The following is a 19,893-nucleotide window of genomic DNA, read 5'->3' as shown; positions in this document are numbered from 1 at the left end:
TGTTGTGTCCCAATAAAGATAACATCAAAGCAGGAAATGTCTGTGGCTGTAAAAAGGATTTGAACAAACCATGGCAGCGAGATGGTGCAATATTCCAGTGTTTACCTCATTCAGTTACCACTTATCTCACCAAGTCAATCTATATGACTGTATCTTAGTCAACAATTAAACTGCCAGATCCTTCCGACGGGTGAAAAAGTACATTTACTCATGTGGCGTACTCCGGTTTTGAGGTACTTTATGCTTCTACTTTACCACATTTCAGTGGTAACTATTGTACTTTTTACTCGACTTTTCAAACAAACTTATTAAACCTTCTTATTAAGTAAAAAACTTCATCCACCGCTGATCATAAAGTCACATTTAACCATGGACAACCACCATCCAGATGTCCTATTGAAATTTTATCACTATATTGGTCTCTAATAAATGATACTAATATCTCCCGGCGTCTGCCAGGTGAATTCCTGCCCTCCTTATCTCCATGTTTCTCTTTCTCTCTCCTTCCATTACCTCACTGTCTCAGCTTTAATGTCGCCCTCATACACCCACACACCCACACACACACACATATACATACACACACACACCACTTCTTCTCCATCTCCTTTTGCTAGGCCCAACCTTGGCTCCCTGGCGGAGCATAAAAGAAAAGTTTTAAACCACAAGAGCAGGATGCCATTTTCACCCCCGCTAACCCTCCGGTGAAGGAATCATCTATAGCGGGGAGAGGCCTCAGATTAGCTGTGCGGGGACTAGAGGAGAGGGGGGGGGGGGGCTTCAGTTTCCAGCTTCCGTGCCAGGCCATGGGCCCGAGCCTTAAAGACAACATGGCCCTGACATACACAGCGGGGCGCAGGACACGAGGATTCTCACGCACACACACACACACACACACACACAAGCGCATTCCCCCTACAAAGCAACCGGCTTAGACGGAGATGAAGAGAGAAAAGACAGGGCTTTGGTTGACGTGGGTGGATGTCTGGTTCTATCTTTACTAAGATTTACTTTTTCCACGGCTCATCTTTTTGATCCAGCGCCGCCCCGTCTTTCTGGGTGCTGTTTGACAGACAAGAGAGCTTTAGCTGCGGCTGGTGTCTGACTTTCAAATAACAATCGTGATTAAGAACTAAAAATCAATGTAAAAGGGTGGAGGGGGGGAAAAAAGAAGTAGAAACTACTCCGCAGCGGTGATAAGGGTACTTTTCTTGTCTTTCCTCTCATTTCCCCTCCTCTCTTCTTCTCCTCACTCTTTTTTCTCCCCTCTCTCTCCCTCCATCTCTCTCTCTCATCTTAAGTCCCCGGGGCTCCTTTCTTCTCTCTTTAAATAGGGGCCTGAGCTGTGAAGTCTAATAATGGTCATTTGGCCTCCCATTGAAAGCTGGGTAATTCGGCCCAGGGACGGCTCACTTTGAGCCACATGACACAAGGAGCTTCCCAGTGACCATGGAAACCAGCGCTGTGGGATCCCGGGCGCCTCCAAGCGCCGTGAAACGTGGTGAGGCAGTGATTTAGGAGAGGGACTTTTTTTTTTTTTTTGGTAGGAGGAAGGGGGGGTGGGGGTGGTTGGGGATCGACGTAGGAAGGTGGGTGAGGGTTCCAACACAGCCTGAGAGAGAGAGGGAGGGGGGGGGGGTGAGAGAGGGAGAGAGACATGCAGAGACACAGAGAGAGAGAGAGAGAGAGAGAGAGAGAGAGAGAGAGAGAGAGAGAGAGAGGCCCCTGCCTGGTCACAGTGGAAACCTCTCCCGACACCCCACCAGGAAGAGCGGCCAAGATAATATCAGCAAGTTGAGGCGTACACAAACATGAAAGGAGAGCCCAAGAGGCAGGCCCCTGAGTGCGCCGCGCTTCACAAGCTTTTTTCTCTCTCTCTCTCTCTCTCTCTTTTTTTTTTTCTTCTTCTCTCCCTGCTGCTCCTCCTCTCTTTTTCAATTTCTCTTTCTACCTCTCCCCTCCATGCTGCCGTGTTTGAAAGTGTTTGTGCAAGCATGTTTGGGGCAAGGGGCAGGTGGAGAGGAAGCAAAAGAGTTTACCCCTTAACACTGCTAAGCTAGCCAGATGCTGCTGATTGGTTACATTTGTTTCTGTCCTATAACTTTGTCATTTCTTGACTTTTTAATCTGGTGTATGTTGTGAATGCAATTGATTATTGATCATTTATTGAGTGCCCTGTAACTGATTGTGTGGATGAGTTTAAATAGTCTGTGAGAACTTTCAGCTTTTTTAATGTTTTTGTGGGGGATTTGCAGCCCTTAAATATATTTTCTGTAATCCGTGAACTTGACAAAAACACATACAGCACATTTTTAGAGGGCGACATAATTTCGAGGAAAGGAACTGAAGAGAAAGTTGAAATCTGCCCTCAAACTGCTCCATCTAACAAGGCAGAGAAGTTCATGAAGTTACTACAACATTAGTCACCATTACACTTCAGGCTACAGCTGCCAATGTTCGCTGCTCTGATTTAAACAGCCCAAAATTGACTTTCAATTCGCTGCAGTCAACTGAAAAGAAGCAAGCCCTATCATTTTCAGGAATGGCATAGGGGAAAATTGTGTTATCGATATCCTTCTTACATCTTTATGGCTACACCATGAAAAGATTTCTTTTGAGAACTTTTAAGGAAGAAACAAGCGTCATCGGTACTGAACAAAAGCCACTGAAGTAAATCAATCACTATTGTGGTTTCACTGCAATTTAACAAAACATTCTGGAGACCGCACAGTGTAAAACGACATCAATTTCCTATCTGTTGTCAAGGCTCTCTGCCTCGCTAAAAAAAGGTCTTTGCAGTGAGAGGCGAGGAGAGGAAAGGCATAAAAGTGGAAAGGAGCGAGAAGAAAGTGATGAGAGAGACAGTGAGTCATTCAGCCGTCTGCATCAAAACACAAGCTGATTCGCCAGGCTTCTACTTCTTCTTATCCAGACTGATAAACAGTGGATGAGCTAATGCGTGCACACATACACAACATCAACAAATACACCCACTGATCAGACAACATTGCAAACCATGAAGGGCAACACAGTGTATTAGAAGTGGTCTGAAAACAAGGCCAAAATCCAGCCAGTTCAATCCAGCATTGAAGCGCCTTTTTACAACAGGCCCTGCGGCATGACACCCTACTGGCAATGCCGTGGCCTCGACACGACCTCTAACACACACCTGAGTGTGTAGGACAGCTAACCTGGCCGCAGGCTCGGAGCCAGTCGACCGCGATATCACACTCATCTGTCTGTTGCCATTTCTTTCTTTTTTAATGCAGGGCTTTCTCTTCTTCAGACACACACACACCCCATCCTTGTAGGCCTCGTGTACTTTCTATGTCCCCATCATTCCACTCACATACACACACTACACCCTCTCTGCAGCTCTGGCCGAGATGCCAGACACAGTTAGAGTCCAAAAGCCACTTAGCACTAAGAAGCAGCAGCTGTTTGCTCTGGCGTGCTGTCCCATAGTGCCAACTTGAGGGCCACGGTAGAAGACATAGTCCTCTGCCCGCTCACATTGTTCCATGGCAACTGTGGTTTTCGGATTATGTTTGTATGTGTGTCAAAGACAGAGCTTCCCACACAGGATACACATTTTATGGTTGTGTGCCTCTGGCAAAAACTTTAAAGTAGCTAGCTTTATTTCTGGGAGGATATGTCAATAAAGATCTTGAAACTTTTCTTGTTGCTCTAGTTATTTTTAAGTGCTTTGTAGCGGCCTGTCTTGCGCTCCGCTGCAATGAAATGTTGTCTTTGGCTGGTGTTTAAGGTGGAACTGATCGTGGTTCAGAGACGAGCTGGTCAAGGGCAGCGCCAGGCCACACACAACAAGCACATACCAGCGAGATTTACATGCTATGCCAGCCAAGAGGCTTGCTTTACACAAGCTGCAGGGCTGTGTGGGAGGATGGGTCGCATTTTTCTGCTTATGTGCATACAAAAAAAAAAAAAAAAAAGAAGTTGTACCAAGCGAGACACAAATCCCAGCCACCCACTTACCAAACCAGACACATTCGCCTTCGTCATCTTCTCGAGAAGCCAAGCCCCCAACCTCTTTCCCTTCACTCTGTCCTCTAACTCCCACTCCTTTCTCTATCCGCCACCGCTCCATTCCTCTGCCCTTCCTCCCTTGGCTGCCCGAGTTGGGGGGCTGATGTCATGAGAGCGCGGGCAGGATGAAAGGGGGAAAAAGCCGGCATGCTAAGGCCCCGTGTGGCCATTGGACTGACATCGCGGTACTTGAAAGAGGAGATATCTCACTGGCACGGCGACAAAGACCCCGACCAGCCTGGGCCACCAATGAAAGCCAGTGGCATGAGTTCATGTTCCAGAGGCGCTGCCAAAAATCGCAGTGTATGTGTGTGAAAAGACAGTGTAGAGAAGTAGGGAGGGAGGCCAGTTCTGAGAAGCAGCAGGGAGGAAATGACAACCGAGAATATGTTATTGACTGCAATAAATAGTTCAAATTGAGGATGGATACATGCGTGCGGAGGTGTGAGCATGATTTACAACATCTACAAACACCTCAGAGAAAACAGAGACTTGATAAGCTCTAACTAAACTACTTGCGTGTGTCTTCTGCTGGCGCTGGGACACCTTTCAGTGTCACCAAACCGCTTCAAACACTGTCTCAAACACATTTAATTAGCTACAGTATGAAGCGATATGCTCTTGGCTTTTCTTGCTGTTGGGGGAGGGCTACTGCTCCTGGCACACGGAGGTCAGAGGTTTACCAGTCCTGCAGCTCTCACAGGAACCAGACAGGAAGTGCAGGAAAAAACTGTGTACATATATATGACACGCCAGCACTTTTGTGAGGGTTTGCTCGTGGACTTCAGAGGCCCGGCACGACTGCCCTCTTTTCCTCCTCTTCCTCTACTGCTGATATTCGCTGATGTCAGAGCGTCTCTGCAACAGTGAGAAATCCTTAAGTCGCTCAGCTGGATAATTTAGTAATCACATTGGTTTAATATTGACTGCAGCATCAGCAGCATATAAGGGATTGTGCAGGATTTCTTTAAAGCTTGTAAGTCAAGTAAGGAATAAAAGATAAAGAGAAAAAAAGAAACTACACAAACACAAACTATGCAAAGACCTGCAGAACCTGGACAGTGAACGCTCATCCTCAATCATGTTTTGCTTTAAAAGCTATCTGTATGACCATATGCATCAACCAATTAGGACCGGACACTTAAAATAAAAGCAAACCCCATCCTTGTGTGCAGCCGACTTTAAATAGAGGAGAGGAACGCCCCTTCGTACACGTTGACCAGCTCCTAAGCACAGCGGGGGGGGTCCTTGTGTTCCCAGACACTTTATATTTAGACATGGATTAGAGTAAACAGCGTGTTTTCCCTGCGATTCCGTTTTGTGCATTCACTGGGATTTTTGGTAATTGAATGGAATCTAAATTGACCAGACAAGACCCCGACACTGTTGGTGGCAAAGTGGTAGCAAAGTGGAGTGGGCTCTTGGGTTCAGACAGGGGCCAGTCGGGTAGGGCGAGTGGGGGAGGTGTGGGGTTGCCACGCATGAGGCCAGACCAGGCGGGGTGAGTGTGTGTGTGTGTAAGAGTGGGCATAGTATCCGGACTGGGGCTGGGCACGGTGGCCTGGCTGGCTGGGCAGAGTAAGCAGACTGGCAGGGGGTAAACACTGCGCTGTCTGGCCTGGCAAAAGCGGCGGTGCCAACGCAAAGCACCCAGCTGTGTTCGGGCCCCGGGGCGAGGGTCTGTCAAGATGCAACAATGGGCTTTCCCTCCTCTAATTATAGTCCTGGCTGAATAAACACAGAGGAACTAGAGTGGTGTAGAGGTTAGGGAGGCTGGCTGGAGGCCAAAAGGTCACAGGGCAAGGTTCCTGCCATCCTCACTACACTGTCCCTTAGTGAAGCACCAAACTCAGAATGTATAAAAATGGCCTGCTCATTAGCGCTCTGCTTTGACTGGTTCCACTGGGCGGAAGGTGTGGGTTTCTGGTACTCCGGGCGCCCTTGTGGCTCAGTTGGCTAAGGCACATGCCCTGTACCCAAAACATTCTGGGTCTGAATGTCCACCCTGTGTTTTCCATCTTTCCTGTTTTTATTTGTGACTGTTCCATAAAGCCTTAATCTCACCAACAATTAAACAAAAGACAAGCTGGTATTGAATCGCTGCCCTTTTGACTTAGCATCCTATCTGATGTTACATACCTGTAGCTAGCCACAAGAGACCAGCTATCAGTATGCTTACAGTATTAAAAACATCCCCTACTTACCATTAAAATCATCATTTTTTATAGGCTGAAACCCTGTCAGTCTTACCGTCCTACAGGCATACCGTTCTCATGACAGGCATTCAGTTCCCATGACAATTATAGTGGTGGTAAATAGCAACTACTTTTGTAAACCAGTTATAGTTTCCTTGGTTTCCCTCTGGAACTGTTAAACACCCCTCAAACATGGATGCATTACCCGTGTGAAGGCCATTTACTAGTGAGCGAAGCCGCCGCTGAGATGGATATATTCTTAGCTGCAGTCGAAGAGAGAGAGAGAGAGAGAGTGAGTGTGTGTGTGTGAGCGCCGAACATTAGGTCAGTTTTCAGGTCTCACTATAAGCATCTGTTAGGTAGCAGCAGCCGTCACCGGAGAAAGTGCACCATTAGCATGTCTATATGGTACAAGGGCTCCTTAAATTATGAATGGCTGCTCTCTTTCTGTCACCGGGCATGCACAGGATAAATGAGACTATAGCCAGCAACACCCCCCCCCCCCACTCCCCCCCTCCATCCCCCATCCTCTGGGGAATGTTGGTACATTCCATTAAGAGGAACACTTAATTAAAGCATGATAAAATACCACTCGGAGACTCCAGAGGGGTCTGGGCACTGGAGGAGGGAGGGGGGGTGATGAGAGACAAGGGAGGGATTCAGTTCAACCTTCATTCTTCCAGCAATGGGAAGTAAAAAAGGAAAATAAAACAAAATCATCCCTCTGTGAATTGTCTGCGTGACTACAAAAAGATCAAAAAGATAAAATTCTTAAAAGGTTTTTAATTAAGTGGGAGAAAGAATTTGCTTTAACTTGACTGTAGCAAAGGGGGGCCGGGCCGTCTATATAAAAACACAAAACAACGCAGAGCCGTCTGCACATTTCTGCTCCGTCACTCCCCGAGCCAAAAAAACTCAAGCCCAAACATTCAATACACACCTGATAGCGTTTCTGTTTATTTTGATCTGTAGCCTTGAGACTTTCAAGATTCTGTTTGCATGCAAAAAGTAATCCAATTCACATCCTTTTAACGTCCAAGATGTGAAGTTTGGCTGTAGATAGCAGATATTAAAAAAAAAACCCCACTAAATTCTGGGTGTTCTGGGTCTGGAAGTCTTGAGTATTTTTACCCTGAATATGGCCGTATAACAAATATGCAGCGAATGAAGCAGTAATCTAGTCATCTGAAGTCCAGTATTAATGCCACAAATATGTTTTTCAACTGAGGCAATTAATCACAATAAGGTGTCAAAAATAACTGGAGTCCAACTACAATATATTTATAACAAAGACGATGTTTTCAGAGCTGTGTTGCTACATTAGTGTTCTTTCTGCCTCACACACACACACACACACACCACACTCATTAACATCACTGGTATATTTACCTTTCCCAGTACGGTGAGACAACTGGGGTCCAGCTCTGGTTGCTCCAGTTTCACCACTCCGACCCAGCCGTACTCATATAGGTCCTCCTCATCGTTATTGTTACATAATCCCAAAGGATGCATCTGGAAAGAACAGATAGAAAGAGGAATTAGTATTCGCATCAAAACAACAGAGTTACAGGTAACTTCAAAGGCGATGATGGGTAGCCTTGTCATGAACCCTTCAGTATAACATTGCCGATACAACGAGAAAAAGGATAATAAGTCACATGCACACATGGCAAGTTGTATCTCCAGTTCCTAAAAACGAGCATGTGCAGAGTTTCATGACAACATGAAACGCTGCCCCACACGACGTGTCAAAGTTTGAGGGTCCCGGCATCAATGGTTTATAGATTTGCTCCAGGCGGCTGAGAACTGGACTAATCTCTCCTGGATACCCCGTTGTTTGAATGAGTGCAACAATTTATAATCCACTTGTCACCTATTTTCCATTATGAAACATAAGAGCTTAAGAGCATTACGTGTCTCTGAAGTGTTCACCGTGTGCGGCGAAATCATGAAAGATCTAAACACGGAGTACGGTATTCTACCTGACCCCTCGAAGAACAGCGGTTGTATTTCTATTTAAAGGTGCTTCTACTCTTACTGCTGCAAATGATCAACGTTTCTGCAGTTTCTACTGTGCATATGTGCACAACGACCGGAGTCTTTTCATCTTCTCTCACTAAAATTATGAAAATGGATGCTGATGTTTCCCATGCAGTGTGCTCAGTGTCTATCAGACTATTTTAAGTTGTCCTCTCATTACACTCAAGGCCACTAAATTGGCCCAGTTCTCTCTGCCAAAAAAGCTCTGCAGAGCCAGCTCCTAGACGATGTCTTTAGAGAAGATTAAAGCTAAAGGATGGCAGACATCACAAACACTGACTCACTCCCTGGGCCCAAAAGAAAAGAAGTTGGCAGCCTCCTTAATTGCAAACTAACAAAAGCATTTATCTTAAAGTATTTATCTCAAAGCGCTTCCGTTACTTTACTTGAATTATCTTGACTGTGGGAAGATGATGAAGAAGGCTAGAAGACTCGCCAAGTGTCAGACAACTTGTAACAGAATGAGAATTTTTTTTTCAAAAAACCTGAATCTGTATCACACGTTTTGACATCAAGAGACGGCTAGAGGCTGGTTATCTGACCGTCAATCTTGCGGATGTGCTAGTATGCACTCCCAAGAGGTGTCTGTATCGTGAGGGAAGTTAGCAGATAACCCTAACAATCACAGCGCACAAACACACGAACCAAAAGCAAAAGGCGGAGGAGAACAGCTGTCAGCCAGTCACTTTGAATGGAATAATATACTTTAAAGCTCTGATGAAACAAGCTTGGATTAAAACTGTAACCAAGTGGTGGCCCAAAATCCTGGATCCATTCCCCGTCCTGGCAACGGAGCAAAGACAAGTTTCTGTATTAGCATTAGAACTGGGCCAAACTGACCTGCAGGCCACTTATCCTATTAACCCAATGACCACAGCAACCCAATCAGCCAGCATTGTGGCGCCGAGCCCTTGGCCACTCTGGCCCTGGGGCCACTGCTGATGATGACCCAAGATACCCTTCTCCCTCTGGTGACCCCTGACCTTTGAACCCCACTTTATCACGTTGGGAGCAGGTTAGTCGTGCAGCAGGCCAATTGAAGAGATATTCAGCTGGCGCCTAGTCACTTCAGTGCCACAAGGGCGAGGGGTCAAGCCCCTGACCTGAAGGGGTTTTTGGGGAGGACTTAGCTAAGAGTAAGGGGGTCAAATGCAAATCAGGCGGACTATGGAAGAGTCATAGGGAAGGAATGTGGACAACGTGTGCCGCTCTAGAGCTCCGCAGCGTAGCGTTTCTGCCTCAGGGACGAAAGCTGACTGAAATCTTCACACTATCGGCTCTGACTGTGAAGAGCGAGGCAGGCTGGAACAGCAGATGTCGATTTGGAGAAATCACAAGCCTTTAAGGTAACCACGCTGGAGGAACATTTGAAACCGAAGACACATACACTTTCTCTTGAAACGGATTCTGAAAAGATCATTCATCCTTGAATCCTCCTCCTCAGGCCTCCCACACACTCTCACACACACACACACACACACACACACACAGACAGACAAATGTTAGTATGACAAAAGATTAGGCTCCAATGTACAATCACAATCCTCCTCCTTCGAATCAAAACGGCTCATTCTCACAACAGAGTTCAGAAAACCAAAGAGGAGGTCATCATGAGGGAAGGCTACTCTGTCTCAAAATACCTTTTTTTCACAAATCCACAGGATGCAGTCGTCTTGTCCGCCCGGATTTCATAGATTCACTATGCATTTTCTGAAAGCTGCTTTTCTACAGCGTTTAATCTGTTTCCAAACCCACACACACAAAAACCAGGCGTGTTCACCTGATGCGAGTGCACAAAACAGAATGGGAGGGTAGCCCTGTACTCACGGGACCGCATTTGTGCACACGGAGCAGAAACGCTCTCTCGCAAGGATGCTTTTCCTGCTCCCGGATACTGCTCTGCATGCTCGCATCACGTGCACGTACCTGCTTTTTATGTGCGCCGGTTTTGCAACTAATTAAAACACCATACTTTTCCTCTATTGAGCATTTGTGTGCAGAGAGCTACTGAGCCCTGGATGACTGTTTGGAAGGTAGATATTAGCCTAGGGGGCTGGCAGGAGCAGGGAGACTGCACAGGTATACATTACATACACATTTGGTATGATAATTTCAGAGTGTGTTCTCCCTCTCAGCCTTTGGAGGACGCCAAAATTGAAGGGAAAGAAAAATATAAAAGAGCGTAACCTCGTCAGGTTTCCATTCAAGCTGCATATCCCGACATGCCGTTCCCACTTAATATCATTCTACAAGCTGACAAATTCTCCTGCACATACCGTACACATCCCAGTCAACTAAGGTAACGTTTTGAATTTGATGTAACATACAGTATCTTATGAGGATGTTGTTGGGGAGGAAGCAGAGCGAGTCAGTGTAGGAGGGGATCTAAAGAGAGGCCTAATCTGTCTCTCTGTCTCAGTCAATCTAAAGGAGGACCAGGAAGTGGAGCGCTGCTTGCTGTGTGATTATGACCTTTCTCTCCTGCTTGTCTAACAAGATGGCAGTGGGGAGCCCCGCCTGTGCCCCTGGGTCCTGAACACTGGGCCATTGTGCGGGGGCTGTTGCACTCCAAATGGGGCAGTGTTGTTGTTGTGGACCATGTTGTTATTTTAGAGGCTGGCCATTGCACCATTATCTCCACCGCAGGGATTTTTTTTTTTTTTTTTCTTTTTTGTCAGATCTTGACGTAGGCGTTGATGGATGTGGGGATGGGGAGCAAAAGGAAAAGGAGCTCGGTTTGGATGAGAGACGAGGCGATTTAGTGAAGTGGGTCACAGCTACCGGCCGCGCACACAAAAGAGTAACGAGCACATATGCAAACATGCCTTCGCGCACGCACACACACACACACACACACACACACACACACACAGACAATATGACAGAGACTGTCGCCTCTCTTGTTCCAACTGCTAGCTTTCCCCGCTAGGCCCCCAAATCACACAAGCTCAGCCCACTGGAAACACCCGGTTGCTCCACTTAGCTCCGCTCCTCTATACCCAGTGTTTTGGGTGAAGGGCATCCGGCGCCCCCAAAGTACCACAAGGGGGCGGCTCTTGTTCTGCCCTGCCTTTCCTGCCCCTGGGGGGGGGGGGGGGGAGGGGGTGGGGGTGGTGGAGGGGAGGCAGCCTTTCACATGAATATCCCATTACACAGGCCACACTCTCAATGAAATCCTGGCGGGGATTTGAACTCCACCTGTCACTCACAAGCTGGCCACACCCCCTGCCAACCCCCCCTCCCTCCCAACCCTTTCTGCAAAAACCACCTGTAGAGAAAGTTCTTGCTCACATGGTGATGCTTTTTTTAAGCCAATACATCTCAGCGCACGACGCTGTGATAGTGTCTTTTTAGTACAATGACATTGATTATAATATGAGGTTTTGTGGTCTTGATCTTAATTTAAAAGCTGGTTGTCATATTTATAAAAGCTTCCACTTCCTCTATTATTATCTAGGGATGTTTGTATTTCATATATTTGCCAAATTTCTTTACATAGTTGCCTGTTTTCACATGCTGGAAGCACTAATATCTCATCTGGTTCAGCTGCAAGAAAAAAAAACATAAATCACAAAACCTTCTTCCATCTCTCTGGTCTCACTCTGGTCTTTTATGGTCCTCTTCTCCACCAATAAGTGACCTGAGAGTTGGTAATGGGATCAAAACAGGGCCCTACTTCTAAAAAGCTCCCACCACCCCCCCCCCCCACGGCTCTCAAAGGACATCAAAATGCAAGTCACACCATCCAACGCCATTCTTCTCCGTCTGTCTGTGACACAATTCGCCGAGCCTTTGATCATACAACGACCACTTCTGGCCCCCTCCTCCTCCTCCTCCTGCCGCACCCCCTTTTCCTCTCTCCCTCTAAATTATTGGTGGCCCCCGGTTACAGCCCCCCCCCCACCACCATAACCCCTCATCCCTCCCACACCTCCAAAACAAGTCACCCTCCCTTGCCCTCATCATGCTATGTCGTCCTTGCATGAAAGAGCTTTTTTTCCTCTGCACAGCTGTGTATGTGTGTGTGAACAAATTCTATCCTCACTTGCACTTCCACTTCAAAAAAAAAAATTAATAATCAGCAAATTTGTTTTCCCGCTTTACTGGACTTTTGAAAAAATCCCTTTGAAATCCTCATAACCACTCCAAATGTCTGTATTTGCAAATGAAACATCCCCCAGGGCTATAAAAAAAAAAAAAAAAAAAAAAGCTTTCTTTGTGACAAAGCAGAAATTTCAAAAAGATTTCTCTCCTCTCTTGCATTTAGCACCAGCAGCTAGTAAAACCTTGTGAACTTCAGAAAAAAAATGATGCTTGTAGGGTGCAAAAAATCTAAAAAAAATTCTAAAAAGGAGTTGCTGAATTGCATGTCTATTTAAAGTTATGCACTTGCTGAAACATGGCGCTTAATGTGCTGTGCATTACAACAAGGCATCCTTCGCTATAACACACCAGGAGCTCACAACATCAAAGGCAAGTAGGCGGATTGGAAAAGGAGAATCATCCCTGAGCTAAAAGTGATCTATACAGGATGCAGATATAGACGCCGGGCATGTACGTCCTTGAATCATCAACTCTCAAAAAAAATCTGTTTTTAGAAAATCTCAGGCATCAATATTTTACCCAGAACCCCGTTCCAACACTTCTCGCCATGGCATTCAGGTCACGCTGAGGATGAGTTTCCTGTCGTAACAATCAAAGCTGCCTTGTTGTCTGAAGCGTGTGCCAAGCCAAGGACAAATTTTTACAAGATGTTCTTTGTGAGGCCGGCTAAATGATTAACTGGACGAGATCTGTTGTTCATGGATTTCTTTTTAGAAATTCTGGAAGAAGAGCTGGCACCTATTTCACACGCACACAAAAACCTAGAGGAAGAAAAACCCGGGCACGGCGCCAGTCCTCACACCCACCTGCTTCCCCGGCGTCGCGCATGTGTTTACGTGTCTCACTGTTTGAGCGCAGGCGTGTGTAGAGGCCAGTCTGTAGCCTGAAACGCATCATGGGTGACCGAGGGGGTAACTCAGTGGCATCTCTCACTGCACTGACCGTCCGTTCTCCGTGAACTCATTCACCCCCAGCGATGAAGCATCCCGCCCACCACCTCCCGGGCCTTTAATTCAGCCCGACCCCTCCGACCTCCTCCGACACCCCTCCCCACCGACAGTTTCCCCTCCCCAGCACTATGCTTCGACCTCCCTCTCTATGGGTGGGGTGTGGGGGTGGGTGGGGGGGAGCATTGTCAACTTCCTGGAATAACACAGGAGCCTTTGCCAACTGAGGCGGCGGGCGGTTGTGTTGAGGGATGTGGGCATGGGTTTGGTCCGAGGGGGGTATGTCTGATCACAGCCCGCGAACCGAGTCTCCTCTGAGTTCTGTGGTGTCTTTCGGAGTCTCATGACCGAGGCACCACTCTCGGAGCTGAAAGATGACAGCAAGAGCTTTTTTCAGGCCAGGATGGAGTGGTGTGCAACAGGATGTTCATGACTAGACACTAACAAGCACACACACAGGCACACACACACACAATACACCCATTGCACCATCCTGAGCCACATAGTACCTCTGCAGACACTCACACCATCTAGCAGTCTCAACTTAAAGAGGTACTGCACACTTAAACATGTAAACTAAAATTATATGACTGTACTGTGATGAAACACATCAGCGCTGGTGTTGATATTGACATGATAAGTTTATAAAAATTAGCATTTCCTGGCTTGAAAATGGCTCAACACCTTTTGTTTTGTTTTTAAATCAGCCCTGAACCTTGCAAAGCCAATGCTGACATAGAGTTGATTGTTTGGGGCTTATCTACGTCATGAAATACCTCCAGCGTCACACACACTACGTAGTCACAAGGCCACACCCCCCCCACCCCTAACAGTTATTGCCCTGCTACATATTTTAAATATGCTGGGAGGGAGGGAGCTAGCAGAATTTGGGTGTGTGGTTACTCTTTAATCTCTAGTCTTTAAATCAAGCCAAATTAACTCTTGCGAATACAGTATGACAAATAATATCACAGTCACGTTCAATAAAAGTCCAACATATTCATGAGCAACTGAATGTTTTGCAGCTCTCAGCTGACACAAATGACACAACAGCTCTGAACAGATGCAAACATTAACTGTTTCATGTATGATTCATCTGCCGTCGTCTTTTATCAGTTAATCTATAGTTTAGTCTGTAAAATTGTCAAAAAAGTAGTAAGAAATGTCCGTCACGTTCAAGTTCATCAAGTTCAAAGAGCCCGAGGTGACATCTTCACACTGCTTCTATTGTCTTAACAAGTGTCATAAATACACACACACACACACACACACACATATATATATAAATAAAACAACAAAGAACTGCAAATTCTCACATTTGAAAAGGCTGGAGCCAGTTAATGTTCAACATTTATGCTTGATAAACGACTTTGAACAATGGATCGATCACTAATTTCTTCATCTTTTAAGGAAAACAATCACCTTCAGGGGTGATGCACGTTTGTTTACAAAACCACCTCAGCAATTATCATCAGCGCTCGCCTCATGATGCACTATAACAATAAAAACACAAGCCGATATAGCTTCACAACATTTCATGTCTGTCTTAAAACTATATTCAGGTGTGAGAATGAACATTGAAACAGGTTTTTCTTCATCATCTCCTCTGTTCATACTGACCATCAGGAGGTTCACTCCTCATGTCCTTTCAATGTAAGTGATGGGGGACAAAATCCACAGTCCTGCTTGAGTGCAAAAATGTATTTAAAAGTTTATCTGAAGCTAATATGAAGCCTCAACTGTCCAAATTGATCAAATCAAGTGGATATATTTCAAAGTTACTGTCTTTCTAGTGTCTAATCTGCAGTTTTGGTTACAATGATGCCCACTTGATTTCACTAACTTTGACTGCTGAAGCATCAAATTAGCATTAGAAAAACTTTTAAGTACATTTCTGTACAAAATGACAACCGTGGATTTTGTCCCCCCCCCATCACTTTTGAAAGGGATCTTTTAATGTTAGCAGGATGAATGATCACCTAGGCAGCTGACTATTAGTTTAAGCCAGACTTGGAAAAACTGTGAACCTATCCTTTAATCATACGCAATATCACAATACCCCTGCGGTGTAAAATAACATTTTATGCAAACCAGCACATAACGACGCTCCATTATGCAACATCCAGCAAACAAGCTGAATAAAACTGTTGGCCAAAACACACAAACTAGCAAAATGTCAACACCATGTTAGCACCAGCTCCTCCACCAGCCACCCTCCCTGACAGCAAACTGCGGTGCGGTCAGGACGCAGTCAACTTCACCCCCCCCCCCCCGTGCCCAGCAGGGCAGACATGGGAGCATGCTTTAACCAATTACTTTCCTGCTGGCGCTTAACCCCCCCCCAACCTTCCTTCTTCTGCAAATTGCACAAACGCCTTCCATTAGTAATAAACATAAATAATACCTCTAGTAAATATATAGAAAAAGAAGAAGGTGAGGCTGTTTGCTGGGAGCTTGAATGAGCTCAAAAAAGTGGCTTCCTAATTTAAAATATGTGAGAAAAAGTACCGTCACGCAGACACACACATGCTAATGAACGCTCGGTTGCACAATCTAGGAGATAGCCTCACCAGCTGCCACATACATGCGGCGATATCTCATCTACAAATCTGCTAACTCGCCCCCAGTAACGACACGCCTGCTGAAAGAAACTCATCAGATTTAAAGAAGCGCAAAAACAAGAGAACGATCACACAAACCTCCTCCGCGAGCTGTGATTTTCATTCATAACTGCGTGTTTGCCGTTATGATATAAGTACATATTTTGCAAGACGTAAGAGGCGAGTCGCTATTGATTGACAGTCATAAGTCAAAAGGTCAAATTTTCCCAAAGTCTTGTGGCCATCTGTTCATGTGGAATGCCTCCTCTTCCATCTAGCTTTCATCCCTCCCCGTCTCCTCTGTTTCATTATCTCACCTTCCCCGCTGGAAGACAAGTCGTCTGAACCCTGAAGAGCTAAAGGCATCATGCCTGAAGGACAAGAGGAAGGAAATCAAAAAGGCCTTTAATCCAGAATGATGACCCAAAATAAAACCACTGAAGCAGAGAAGGAACGGGGAGACTCTCTCTCTCTCTCTCTCTCTAGAGCAAAGTCATTTTAGTTCAGGCTCTGTGAGGTTAAGCTTCTGGTGCCCGTCGGGATGTGTGTGTTTAACAGACACTCCTATAAACCTTGCCAGGAGGATTAACAGCGTGTGTCCTTGGCTGCGCAGGTCAGGGTTACCACCAGACTCAAGACATGACAAGTATGGCTTTTCTTTTGTCCGTTTGTTGACAAAAACGAGCCCGAAAAGGTTTTAAAGTGACTTCGGGCCAAATTATTACGCAAATATTGTATATATAATAATCTTGTTTATGGAATTAAACTTGTTTAGAGGAAAGAAATAGAATAAATATTTCTTTTATTTCTATATATAGAAATCTGTGAGAAAGAAAACGTCCCCTGAACTTTCTGTCCGGGGGACGTTCTCTAAGTTGTTCTATCAATTTTCTAAACTAAAAACAATGTCAGTAGAGACATGGGATGTATTTTCCTAGTCAATAACATGTCTTCAAGGGTTTATTCATTCAGTTACTATCACAACATGTCAGATAATCTCCAATCAAAACAACACATCTTCTGAGTTTTCTTATCCTCGCGCAGAGGTTCAATGTCGGACAGCACACGGGAGGAGTGGGGGGGTGGGGGGGGGGAGAAAGGAGCACAAGAAAGGAGCAGGAGTTTTGAATTGCAGCCTTCTATGTATAGCACACACAAATAGACTCACAAACTTACATACACACGACATACATACACACACACACACACATACACACACCTCCCCTCTCACTCTCTCTCTCTCGGTCAGTCTTTTGCCCCTCTCGGTCGCTCTCTGCCCCTCTTTCCCAGCACTAGAAATAACTTCAAAGGGGGCTGGTAGCCTTGAGGAGAGAGAGGGAACAGGATCCAGTTACAGCGGAGCAGCTGGGAGGGCCCTACAGGTGGGGCCCCGACACTCCTCCTCCTGTAACATTATCAGCGTAAAGGGATCCCTCTGCTTCTCCTCTCAAATAATGAAGACTTCCTCTCTTTTGTCTTCCCCGTTGGGACTGAAGGAACAATTAGCCCAGCTAGCCTGGCATCCATCTTTTATTTTGGCGGTCTAAATCAAAGAAAAGGAGGAGTGTGAAAAAGAAAAAAAAAATGTTGGGGACTGAAGACAAAAGTTTATGAGAGTCAGCTTTACTCTTGGCACTGTGTTTTTTTTTTTTCCTTCTTATGTCAAGGGCGTGCGAAGCAAGCTAGCTCGGTGATGTGAGCCACAGTGCAGCCATCATCTGTTCATACCCCCCTCACCCCCCACCCCCACCCAAAACCAAGCCCCCCCCCACCCCCACCGGTCGCTGTCCCCTCCTTAACCTCCTCTGAAAATCACCTCCGCGCCATCTTCATAGCAACGGGCAAAGCAAACAAGTGTCATGGTTTCAGTGCGAGCAGGGGACGCTGGCAGAGGACACCTAATATCATGTAAATGTCCTGATATGTAGCACAAGGCTCCGGGGTTGACAGCTTTAACACTGAGCAGGACGCCGAGCTTGTGACTCTATTAACTCTATGCGAGTGCATCCCGAAACCGTCAATGGCGTGTGTGTGTGTGAATGTGTGTGTGTGTGTGTGTGTGTGTACGCACACTTAAAAAAAAAAAAAAAAGTCTCCCTGGTGTCACTTTCAGCTCTTCAGTCTTTAAAACCCAGAGTGACACGAACAAAGGACGGGCCGACAAAGTACAGGGGTCAACATTGGGCTGGATGCCACCATTTTGGAAAGAGAAGTGGGGGGGTGGAGGGGGTTAGTGGAAACAACTGCACCCCTCTTCCCTGAAGGGATCACAGAATCTATGCGCGAAGATAAAGTAACAACAGCGAGCCAACATATTGTCTCCATGCGCGTGAGGCCGCTGCCCTTATGAGGACAATTACAAAAAGTAGGTGAACACGCGCATAAATTATTTGTCAGCATCAAGGTGCCACAGAGAATTAATTAGCATGACTAACAATGCAAACAAGCAATGGGAAATGGGGCTCATTAATAAACTGTTCTACACAGCACACAACTGCAGAGTAGAACTAGCAAGTACACATGTTTTTCTACCCAACATTTCAAGTTCTTGATCAACTAATTCATCCTTTAGACTATAAAATGATAGTGAATGATGCTCATCACAGGTTATGACTGCTCCAGGTGATGTCATGATTGGTTTGTTTTGTCCGAGCAACAGTCCAAAATCCAAAACATATCAAATTTACAATGATGCAAAACAGAAAAATACAGCAAATCTCCACATTTCAGAAACTGAACACAGCACCTTTGGCACGTTGGCCTGATAAATGATTCGAAATGCATGATCGATTAGCAAAACTGTTGTTCTTTTTCTGTCCGTCGACTAATTGTTTTATCAACTAATCATTTCAGCACTACCCCATTAGTCAAACGGCTTTAACTTTCTGCAGGTTAAGTTTCCAAACCACATTCAGCTTTGATGCGGTTAGAGATTCCGCTCGCTGCCAGCACTGCCCCAAATATCACTGGCATCCCCCGCTCCGGCCCGCTCCTCTGCAACCCTCGCCATAAAACAAAAGTCAATGTCACTACTTAATGAGCTATGATTAATGCTGCTGCAGAACGGCTGGTGAGCCCGGGGTGGGGTGGGGGGGGTGGAGGAGGAGGAGGAGGAGGAGGGAGGCTGCGCATACCTGGCGCAGTCAGTCCACTCTGTATGTGTGCGTGTGTGTGTGTGTGTGTGAGAGAAGGCTGAGGGGTTGAGCTAAAAGTGGACCGAGGGGAGGATTGCAGTCATCAACACCTAGGCTCTGACTGGCCTTTGAAGTTACGCGGCGTCTTTGATGGCCCCGGCCATGGAGGAATGCTGCTCACCCTCCCTCCCCGCCCTTAAAGCCCCCGGAGTTGTGGAATGCGGCGCAAGCTGCTGCTGCTGCTGCTCGGCCCGCTGGAATGGGATTAGAGTATAGGCCCATATTGCCCTTCCTCCTCCTACCCCCCCCCCCCCCTCCCTCTCTCTCACCCTGCCCTTTGTGGTGGACAACATGGCGGCAACCTTGCCCAGTCCCCCAATGTTTGGGCCAATGGTGAGAAGAAGAAGAGGAGGATACAGTATGTTCCCATGTTGTGTTTTCCCTCAGACTCTCCTCTCTAATTCAGTCTGTTTTTATAAATGAAGCATGAACACTCAAACTGTTTCATTCAGACAGACACTTCAGCAGCTTCATTCATTGATTTACACTTTCTCATCAAGAAAACATAAAACATCTGATTTCATCTGATTAATAGTTTAGTCAGAAAATTGCGCTAGGTGACTTCTTCACATGTTTTGTTACATCTGACCAACTCACCACAGCCCCAAGATATTCAGTTCACTATAACATAAGACAAAGAAAAGCAGCACATCTTTTGCATTTTTGCTTGAACATAAAAAAAAATATTATTGAGCAACCCTCAGAATCATTGCAATAACAATGTTGATGTTGAATGCAATGATTTGAACAGTTCCAGCGGTTTGTA

The 19,893-nt window shown here is 46.0% G+C and overlaps 1 protein-coding gene across 2 annotated transcripts in view; it reads right to left on the bottom strand.

The window, feature by feature from the left end:
- znrf3 (zinc and ring finger 3) overlaps positions 1-19,893 on the bottom strand; it is a 71,360-nt gene that overhangs the window by 25,165 nt on the left and 26,302 nt on the right. For both annotated transcript variants that reach the window (XM_067570635.1, XM_067570628.1), the window contains exon 2: positions 7,632-7,754. In XM_067570635.1, the coding sequence (XP_067426736.1) occupies positions 7,632-7,754 (123 nt within the window). The remainder of the gene's footprint in view (positions 1-7,631; positions 7,755-19,893) is intronic.

The sequence above is a fragment of the Thunnus thynnus genome, chromosome 2, assembly GCF_963924715.1.
Source record: "Thunnus thynnus chromosome 2, fThuThy2.1, whole genome shotgun sequence".
In the NCBI taxonomy this organism is placed as follows: domain Eukaryota; kingdom Metazoa; phylum Chordata; class Actinopteri; order Scombriformes; family Scombridae; genus Thunnus; species Thunnus thynnus.
The sequence above is the reverse complement of the archived record's forward strand: the minus strand, read 5'-3'. Positions and strand labels throughout refer to the sequence as shown.